At 34.9% G+C, this 10,910-nt stretch overlaps 1 protein-coding gene and 1 pseudogene across 2 annotated transcripts; both read left to right on the forward strand.

Annotated features, from left to right (window-relative positions):
• LOC105156854 (acetate/butyrate--CoA ligase AAE7, peroxisomal) lies at nucleotides 3,279-8,447 on the forward strand. Of its 2 annotated transcripts, XR_002286827.1 has the most exons (5): nucleotides 3,279-3,551; nucleotides 4,684-5,274; nucleotides 5,766-6,740; nucleotides 7,571-7,881; nucleotides 8,039-8,447. XR_002286827.1 is itself a non-coding variant. In XM_011073094.2 (3 exons), exons 1-3 carry the CDS (start codon nucleotides 3,333-3,335, stop codon nucleotides 6,660-6,662), a joined length of 1,707 nt encoding a protein of 568 aa, XP_011071396.2. In that variant the 5' UTR covers nucleotides 3,279-3,332; the 3' UTR covers nucleotides 6,663-6,875. The 2 variants fall into 2 exon arrangements, 1 of the variants encoding a protein (XP_011071396.2); XM_011073094.2 differs by lacking the exons at nucleotides 7,571-7,881; nucleotides 8,039-8,447 and having other exon boundaries at nucleotides 5,766-6,875.
• Nucleotides 10,298-10,910, forward strand: part of LOC105156855 — a 6,072-nt pseudogene continuing 5,459 nt past the window's right edge.

Genomic DNA, 10,910 nt, shown 5'->3' on the forward strand with positions numbered 1-10,910 from the left:
TACCTCTGGTTCCTCAAAAACTTCGGGTCCATCTATAAAGCAATTGAAATAAATTCACTCAAATTATACAATCTATGAACACAAAGAAAGAGAGAATTAAGAAGGCTACCCCTTTGGTGGAGGTGTGGCGATGGCGTTTGGGCTTCTTGATGCCGTTCTTGTGGGCCTTGTATGACTGGTTGTGCGCCGTGTGATTCTTCGATTTCGCCATATCTCTACTCTCTTCTCAGCTCTGCTTCAGCAGAAAAACACAGAAAAAAGAACAACAGTTATTGCAACCAATCAAGAATATATACATATATAGACATATCTACCGATTTATCGGCAGGGGGGTGGCGGAGCGGTGGTGGGAGAAACATTTACCGGTGCAGGGGGGCGGCGATAGGGACACGAGGGTGACTGGGTTTTGGATTCTTTTGTATGAGCCACGATGAGCTGCTGAGCTTTGAAACCCTAATTCTGATGTCGTCTTTGAATTGACGAAATTGCCCAAGAAATTGGACCTTTTGGACTTACTGTACGCTTCGAAAGGGTGTGCTAATGGGCCTTATAGCCTATAACGGACTTGGGCTTTCTGGGTTGTATTGTCTGGATATAAATTGAGCTTGTAATGTGCCAATGTACACAGTCTAAAACAAATTATTTATAAACTAGCAATTTGTGAACGCACATGTATAAATACTATTTAAAATAAAATATTTATTATTTAGTAAAGTATATATATAAATAATAAATTAATATTAAATTTATAAAAAATGAATGAAAATAAGAAAAATAACCATAAAAAATGATGGAGGAGAGGAAGTTAGATGAAAAATAAAAATAAATAAGTAAAAACAAACCAGAAAAGGGAGAGACACAAAAAAGGTGTTCTCCTTTAATATATAGTATTAATTTTTATAATAGACTTAATATACAGTATGAATTTTTATAATAGCCTTTTTATTGGTAAATAAAAAAAAATAAATTACAGCTATCTTTCTTGAAATTCGGCATAATTATGAATACCTTCTTATTATTTAAAAATTTATAATTATTCTCTACAATGAAAAATAATTATGTAGCCTCTAGATGGTAAGGTGGACTATTACTATTTTATTCTTATTAAAAAAATTTAAAAATAAATAAATATAAAAAATTAGAGTGGATAAAATAAATAATTTATATGGAATATTAGTCCATATTTTTGAAAAATATATATATAAAATTATAATTCATCGTCCAAAAGGCTATTTTGATCGGTTCACCATAAAGAATGAATGGAAACTTAACGCAATAGACTCGTTGTTAGAGGGACGATAAGATTGATGTTATATTTATAATTTTTTAAATAATAATGAGGTATTTATGCCAAATAACGTTGAGCAGCTGGAGTTTTCTTTGCATAGAATAGGCTTTAGCTGAAAGAAGTTCCTCTATTTTGCTCTGTCTTTGAATTGATGATATGGTAACTTGAGTGTTGTTTTGATGGCATGATTCTGGATGCAGAGACTGGTGCAACATCAACCAACTTAGTTTCCAACATTTGAGGAACCGAGTATTGAGAAAATAAAATCCAAAGCTTTTGATCTTGGAGGTCACCAAATAGCTCCACGAGTCTGGAAAGACTATTATGCTCAGGTTGATATTTCTATCACATATCCAAAAAACTGATTAGAACTAAGATTCTAACTGCTGCTTTCGTGCCTCGAAGTACATGGTAACTAATGAGATTTGCCGATTACATGGGCCTAACGGTCTCGCTACCGGTAAGAGTAAGGTCAGTCTTGCTGACACAAACGTCTGGCCAATTGAGGTTTTCATGTGCAGCATTGTCTGAAAAATGGGGTATGGTGAGGGCTTCAGATGACTGTCTCAGTACATTAAGTAGCCCAACGAGATGTCTAGGTGCTTCAAAGTGGTAGTTTGGGAGCCATTTGCAGTTAATACCGGGAAACGTAAAGCACATTGTGTGAAGTTTTTGCTTGTAATAGTTGTAAGTTCTGTTCTGATAGAGTGTTCTGTTGTATCTATCTTGTCCTTGTCAATTTGAAAGTAGAATCATAAATTTATAAAAGATCATAATATGTGTTCATACAGGGGTAATGGTGTAATGAAACTCTTATTGCATATTGTGTTGGCCAACATTCCATAAGTTGCTCACTTGGAGATATGGAATTAAACACTACAACTCAAAATAAAGTGCTAGTGCATGGCATTCAGTCTTTTATAGGTGAGACGAGTTGTTTTATCAAGCCTTATACGAGTTTGTGGTAAGTTCATCTCATTAAAAATATCGTCTAGGTTCCTATCTTGACACATTAGTTTGACATAAAGGAGCTTGGCTTTTTTTGATTTCTTGTTGACACGAGTTTGTTGTCTTGAACGTGCTTGTGGCCAATTCATCTCAGTAGAAATTAAATTCTAACTATTTTTTTTAAATTTATATATATATATATAAATGCATGAGTTGTAAGGTAACATCTCGTGCATTTATTTTTAACTATTTTTGCAACTCTACACTTTGAGGTAGAGTTTTTTTCTTTTTTTTTTTTTTTTTGTGGTATATGCGCATACTTGAATAGTTGCTTTGAATTTTACTTGCCATACCAGAAAATTTTCATTTTAATTTAGATTTAGATAAGTATAATATTATTTATTTTTATCCAAAAAATTCACAAATTTGTTTAGATAAAATAGTTAGTATTATAATCTAAATTTTATTTTTATATTAAACTATACTTTTATTTATTTATATTTTTAATCAAATTTTTAATTATTTATCGGTTATTCATCTTGTTTTAAAATTTGAATTGCTTATAGTTTTTATTCATTTGCTTATTTTTTTTAAATGTATTATCTTGCTTGCTCTGGTTTCCATTTTTCAATTTTATTTTGTCACTTAAAAAAATTAATTATTTTATATTTAAATATGGATAAGTCTATGTTATTTATTTTTATCCAAAAGATTCACTTATTTTTCTAAGTAAGTAGTTAGTAAAATAATTTAAATTTATTTTTATATTCAATTCAATGCAAATTTTAATTTATTAATTCCTTTAATTTAAATTATTTATTATTTAATTATTTTTATATTTAAAAGTATATTATTGATTATTTTTTTATTTTAACAAAAATATAATTCTCTTGTACCTTAAAAATAATTAGTCATACTTGATAATTTATAATCAATTAGTTGTCATGGCACTAAAAAGTAACATATGAGATAATTATCAAAGTAAACGATGCAAGAACTTAGAAAAAAGTTCCTCTAAAAAGCGAACTTTGAAAAAATGCAACTTATATATATACATACAGTTGTACAGACACAAGTTATCTCAATAGTGTTCATCATGAGTGTTGTGGAGAGAGACATAGATGATCTGCCCAGGAATCCAGCTAACTACACCGCCTTGACGCCGCTATGGTTTCTGGAGCGATCCGCGCTTGTCCACCCGAACCAAAATTCGCTGATTTATGGATCGGTAAGGTTCACGTGGAGCCAAACTTACCGACGGTGTCGCCAGCTGGCCTCCGCCCTCAACAAGCGTGCCGTCACCTTTGGCAGCACTGTGAGTGATGTTATAGCCAGCCAGTGATTGTTTGTAGTGTTTGTTATTAATAATTGTTCATTCTTTTGGATTTTGAATGAGGTGGTGATTTGGATTTTGCGAAAAAAGTTGTTTCCTTTTTCAAACTTTTATAGTATTTGTTTTACAATATATATGTATATGTGTGTGTGTGTGTGTATGTTCGTTCATGAATTTCATCTCGATCTGTTGCGCATCCTATTAGACTAAAAAAGTGGTTGAAGAGTTTTTAATTTTGGAATTCTTTTGGTGGTTCTGATAGTCCATGCTAATTTCGATCATTTACAATAGTGAAGGAAGTTGAATGATTTGGTTTATTTATATCGATACGAAGTAATCGTGCACGTTTCCAGTATTGCATGTTGTTTTCTTTTAAGGTACAGAAATTGAGCGAATGCATTGTGTTGCTCTTGCAACTGCTTTTTTCTTCACACAAGTGGTTTTGATTTGCAGCTCATATTTTAAATTCTGGCGTGACCCTTGATTGATGATTTGATCACAGTCAAAAGTGCTAGTGTATGATGGTCTAAGTCATGGGAATCTCCTCCATGCTTGGATTTTGTGGAAATCAAGCTAAATTAGTGCCACTTAGATGTCGCTTGCTGCTTGCAACTTTATCTTAATGCTTAGGAGGGATTATTAACTGTCAATGATTCTAAAGCATAATTAACTACTGCGTGAAGGGATTTTGAGAAGGCCTTATATAAAAGTTCTCTCACGAGCTGCTAACCATAAAAATTTCAACTACATCTCACATTTTTAGGAAAGCATATCGGGTATTATTCAAATATTCTATTTCTCTTTTTGTATAAATTGATTTGTTTTTCTAGCTTTTTTTTTTAATAGTGAAAAATGATAATGACAGATATAGTGTTAATCACTGCTTTGGTTGTTTCTGTTACAATTAACTTTTTAACTCATTATCTGTATCTTAGTGAAATGATGACAGTCTAAATTTGGAAATTCATGGAGCTGTTAGTTAAATGAGCTATTCTTCAAGAGTTAAGTTCCCCAAAAAACTGATAGTTACTTTAAACGGACTAGGTTTTATGGGAATTTTTCAAGGATTTGGAGACCTACAGCAGAAGTTCATCTATCTGTTTCATCATAACAGGTTGCAGTTATTGCGCCAAACATCCCAGCCTTGTTTGAAGCTCATTTTGGCATTCCTATGTCTGGTGCCGTATTAAATGCTGTCAATATCCGTCTAAATGCGGAAGCTATTGCATTTCTTTTGGGACATTCACAGTCTGATGTTATAATGGTGGATCAAGAGTTCTATTCGTTGGCAGAGGAAGCATCGAAAATTATAGCAGACAAAAGCGAGGGAAAACTTAAACCTCCAACTTTGATTGTTATTTCTGATGACAATTGTGATCCAAAGTCACTCCAATATGCACTGGGAAGAGGAGCCATTGAATACGAAAAGTTTCTTGAAACTGGTGATCCGGACTTTGCATGGAAACCGCCTGAGGATGAATGGCATAGCATTGCTCTGGGTTATACCTCTGGTACAACAGCTAGTCCTAAAGGAGTAGTCTTGCATCATCGAGGGGCATATCTCATGGCTCTGAGTAATCTTGTTATATGGGAAATTAAAGAAGGAGCTGTTTACTTATGGACTTTGCCCATGTTCCACTGTAATGGTTGGTGTTTCCCTTGGACTCTTGCAGCACTTTGTGTTGCAAGCATATGCCTCAGACAGGTAACACATTGACATTTCAGACTCTCACTTAGAGAGGGTACTTGAGAGTTAATTATCGCAATATCATGTAGAAAATGGAATGGCAGGACTCAACAATGGCTATGTCAAAGTTCTTCAAATGCGTGAGTTTTGTCATTTTATGTAGAAAATGATCTGTAAGCAGTCAGTCACAAAGGGAGATTTCTGTATTAATGTGGTAATTCCAAACTAAATAAGTTTATCCTTTTGTTATCCAAACGGGAGATTGCATGTGAAGCTGTTAACATTCTTTCGTGCATGCATATTCACAGTCACTGTTGATAATATTTCCAGTTTTCTTAATTATCACTTTCTACTTGTGGTTCAGATCAATTCAAATAGATACACACAGAATGCATGCAAATGCTCATCTAAGAGGGGAACTGCTCTTTGTAATGAAAATGTTTTGGCGCAGTTACACCACTAAGCCGGTTATTTATGCTGCTCTGATATTACATATTTTGTCTCTACAGGTCACAGCTAAGGGGGTATATTCAGCTATAGCTAATCTTGGTGTCACCCATTTTTGTGCTGCTCCTGTGGTTCTTAATAACATAGTAAATGCATCCAAAGAAGACACCGTCCTTCCCCTCCCTCGTGTCGTCCATGTAATGACAGCAGGGGCCGCTCCACCACCTTTTGTTCTCTCTGCAATGTCAAAACGTGGCTTTAAGGTTACACACACTTATGGGCTTTCTGAAACATATGGTCCCTCTACTGTATGTGCATGGAAGCCCGAGTGGGACTTGCTGCCTCCTGAAGACCAAGCCCGTATGAATGCAAGACAAGGGGTCCGATACATTGGCCTTGAAGGTCTAGAAGTAGTTAATACTCAAAACATGAGGCCTGTGCCTACTGATGGGGCAACGGTTGGAGAAATTGTGTTTAGGGGTAACGTTGTAATGAAGGGCTATCTTAAGAACCCTAAAGCAAACAAAGAGACTTTTGCCAATGGTTGGTATCACTCTGGTGATCTGGCTGTGAAGCATCCAGATGGTTATATCGAAATCAAAGACAGATCCAAAGATATAATCATATCAGGAGGTGAAAATATTAGCAGCGTCGAGGTAGAGAACGTTCTGTACCAGCATCCAGCAATTCTTGAAGTTTCGGTGGTGGCCCGGCCAGACGAGCGATGGGGGGAATCACCTTGTGCATTTGTGACATTGAAGTCCAATGTCCATGCATCTAATCAGCAACAACTCACAGAAGATATAATGAAGTTCAGTCGATCAAAGATGCCCGCATACTGGGTTCCAAAATCAGTAGTCTTTGGGTCATTGCCAAAAACGGCAACAGGAAAGATACAGAAGCATGTGTTGAGGGCCAAGGCAAAGGAGATGGGACCAGTGAAGAAGAGTAGGCTATAAAATGCTAAATGCTGCTTGAAACAACATATATATTCACAATGCCATCTTATAGCCTTTCTGTTGATCCTTTTAGCTAAGGTAATATATTATGGAACTGATGCCTTTGAAATTTATTGAATCTGTCTGTGCATACAAGACAAGGATATAACAGGGCATCGACTTTGATGGTATTCTTAAATGCCTATGAATAAATTGGTTTCGTGTTTTCTTCCACCTTAATATGAAACCATTATTTTACCTTAGTTTGCTTGTGCTTGTGATCTTATGAATAGTACATTCACAGTAAATATGAGTTTGTTTTACTTGGTAAAATCAGTCGAGTTTGATCAAATTTCAATTAGTTTATGAAGAGCTACATTATTGAAAGGAAATATATGTTGTAAACTTTCTTTAGTATCCTTAACGGATCAAACTGCAATAACCCTTCATCAACCAACCAAATGAAGTCCAGCATCGACTAATTTAATTTGTTTTCAAGATAAAGAGTAACTTCTACTTGTAGGTTTCTAATGTAGGTTTGATTTCCATCTCACAAGCAAAAAGCATGTGAAAAGAATTGGTGGGTGCAGCCCAACTGCCTGTCCCCATAGTTACCTTTAGTGCGTCCAATTTTAACCACATCACATGAAAATCACCTATGATTTTTACCCTTTTTCCAATAAAAGAATTCTCCAGACAGTTTTCTTGATTCAGACCAAATTCTTCTTAGACAAGAATACTTGAAATATCCATCTTCCTACCTAAAGAAACATCTTTTCTGTTGCTGATTGTGAATTAAGTACAAGATAAACTAGTCTTTACTCATGGAATTCTTAGCATCTATTACACAACAGTTTCTGCTAGTTTCAATTGTGGTTGTTGCCATTCTTTTCCGGACTCTTGATATTGAAACTTGCACATATCTTTAGGAAAGGGAGAGCGTACGGCTATTCCCATTTAGGTGCTGCAAACGTAGTCGCAAACGAGTACGTGCCTCAAGCGGAAGCCGGAGGATAAGTTAGGACAAACCAGAACTTTCCTCAGGCAGAAGGACTAGGCACTGATCCTGGTCTTGTTTTTGATAAAGCCCTGGAATGTTTTAAAGATAAATATGTAAGTATATAGTAATATACACTCATTCGGACTGATTGTCTGAGAGTTCTGTTTTGCTTGATAGGGTGTGACCATCGTTGCACTTCGTTTGAGGGCAGATTTGTAAATTTGCACAATATTTTAACAGGTACCTTATTTATATATAAATGATAGGAAATCGTTTACTGTAGTTGCAAGCAATTCCATCATAGTTTTGAGCAATCTTAACTTGAAGCTGTTTTTGTTTCTTGCATATGTTTCACAATGTATCTTGTAATTGCCTAACAAATAGAGCATGTTAGCAGATATACAACAGTTGTGATGAAGCCTACAAGCTCACAGAAAATGGAGAGTCGCACGTGCTGCCTGAATACACTGATCAATAAGGGTTGTGCCTGACGGAGACTCACCATGTGCTCGACTGCATCGATGGGATCTTGGAACATTTCATGTTCTACAACAGAGCTACTTTAAAGGATGTATGAGAAACAATCGAGACTGGGTGTTGCTATGGTCCTAAAAGAGGCGACTTCAACGTGGAAGAGCATATTGAAGCTGATGATCCTGTTGCAAACAAGAAGGTTCCCAGGCTTGGCTTCTATGCATCTCTGCTGACAATCATCTTGTGGCATTTGCTGTTCTAACATCCTTTGTTTTAAGAAACTATGTGTGATTTGTATGTCAAGACAATGTTTGATGAGACATTTGTGGAAATCAATAATGCAAACTTATGTTTCCTATGTTGTCAGTTTCACCTTAAGCACTTATGTCAATAGTGTAAAACACAACACATAAAACATAAGACAAACTTAAGATTTCATTTAAAACAATAATACCACATAGGAAATATTTCCATAGACAACAGGGCTATTCCATAGTTGTCGAGTAACGCATCTCAGGACAATGACATTCAGACAAGATAAACATCATATTTTATAAAAAGACATGTTAACCTTAACAGGCTCTTCTGTCTTCACAGAAGCAGTCACTTCAGCAGAAACATGGTTTGCATAACCTAAATCGACTTTTTCCTCCTTTATCGTCTCAGACTTAACGTTGACAGCGTTTGTTTTCACCGGAACCACAGTTGCCCTTCGCACATGGTTTGTACAAGAGTAGACATTGTCGACTCCAGCACAACCGCTGCAGCAGTCTCTAGTGTTCATATCAACAAGATTACAAGGTTTCTTTTTGTGTTCTGCGAATGTATGAAATGAGGATGTTTGTGATGGATACGGCTGTTTGATATTGTAGTATTTATAGTTGTGGGAAGAGCCTTTTCATGTGTTTATTCCTAGTTAAGTTACATGGAATATTGATTCATGCATCACAGGAGATATTTATGAATATGGACGAGGGAAGTTTAAGGAATTCATGTAGTGAGTCTTGATGCAATGTTCAAGTCTATTGAAGATATCTCATTATTCTTGATTTTTGAAGATAAGTTTATTTTAGGGATAATTAAATTTACATCCTTGATGTATGGTCTATTTACACAAATTATCTATGTCTTTTGCATAATTATAAACCACGCATAGCAGCAAAACAATAGGATTAGTTTGTATAATGATGTTAATATTTTTGGCGACTGTATGTGTAATTTTCCAAAATGCAGGGGTAATTTGAGTAAAAGATGTTGCGTTTTTGGTGGGCGATGTGTAGTTTTTTTAAAAAATATAGGTGATTTATGTAAATAGACCGCAAGTTATGGGATGTAATTTATCCCTTTATTTTATTATATTCTATGTCAATTTCAATGAACTTTTTTGAAGTATGGTATAATTACGAACACCCCTCGCTATTTAGGATGTTAACAATACTTTTGATCAAATCATGTAATTTTTGGATGGCGGATAAAATTATTAATTTTGCACTTACTGAATTGTTTTATTTATTTTTTTAAATTAAAAATTATACAATAATAGAAAGAAATGGATGGAAAATATTAAAGAATTGTAAAATAAATTTAGAAATTGTATAAATATAAATAAAATTATACTTCATAGGACATTTTGGTTAGTTCATCACAAGAAAATAGATGGAAACCTAATGAAAACTAAAGAATTTGGCTCGTTGTTGGACGGCCTTTAATTTCAGGGATATTGATAATTCTTTAAAAACGGGATGGTATTTGTAATTTATTACGATCCTCATAGAAGCTTGTTATAATTTACCCGATATTTTATTCATTTTGATTTTTTTTCCCTCAAGATGTAAATTATTTTGGTATTTTTTCTATAGGTATTTTGCTTGTACTTATTCTGAAATTAGGCAGGAATTCTCTTGTGTATATATGTGTCCATGTTATTTAATTTATAGTTCTGACAGTATTTAGATACAATTATTCAATAATCATTAAAATTACTAAAATTTTTATTTGCACGGTATTCAGTGAGCATTATATAACACATGTACTAAATATTTTGTCTCCAAATAAAATAATTGGGCCTAATAGATTGGGCTTTTTGTTTAATGAATGCTTAGTGTTGAAAGTTCAATAATTTTCTGGAGCCCAATAAGAAGATTATGGGCCAAGCCCATCAATAAGAATTAACTGCACTCTGCAAATCAGTTGCTAACCCACTGCGTCTCGCCGGAGAATCAAGACCGGCCGGGAAACTCGAGATTGTCGCCGTGAATATGAGACGGCCGGAGAAATCTTCGTATTGATTCAATTTCAACGCCATGACGCGTAAGTCCGACGTCGAGAATCGGATCTCTCTGCGTAATTATTATCGCAGTGCTGACGATCTCCCCAAAACAGGTAGTTAAACGCGCGTCAGCGCCTATTTATGACAATTTGTATGGTTTGTGCTCCTTTAAATAACGCGAGTGAAGGATTTTCTTCGGAGGAGCGAAATTTGGTAAGGTGTGCTATAATGTGCAGGCTGGATTTTTGTTAGAAATATGTGCTTCTTGTTCATTCAGCTCACAATAGTTCATTGAGGTTACACCGTTATTTATTAACTTACTTTGGCTGCTGAAATTTGATGATTCTTTATTAAATCTTGTGGCGCCATATTTTTGGTTAGGCTGTTTACTTGGTTCTTAATGAGTTTCACCAATTTTGCATACAATGGCTTCAAAAAATGTTTCTGTTCTTTTTCCTGGCGGCGGGGGAGTTGGAAATTGGTTGGTATTTATGTTTTTTCTGAAATTAGTGTTGAAGCGAAGCGT

The sequence above is a fragment of the Sesamum indicum genome, linkage group LG3, assembly GCF_000512975.1.
Source record: "Sesamum indicum cultivar Zhongzhi No. 13 linkage group LG3, S_indicum_v1.0, whole genome shotgun sequence".
Lineage (NCBI taxonomy): Eukaryota > Viridiplantae > Streptophyta > Magnoliopsida > Lamiales > Pedaliaceae > Sesamum > Sesamum indicum.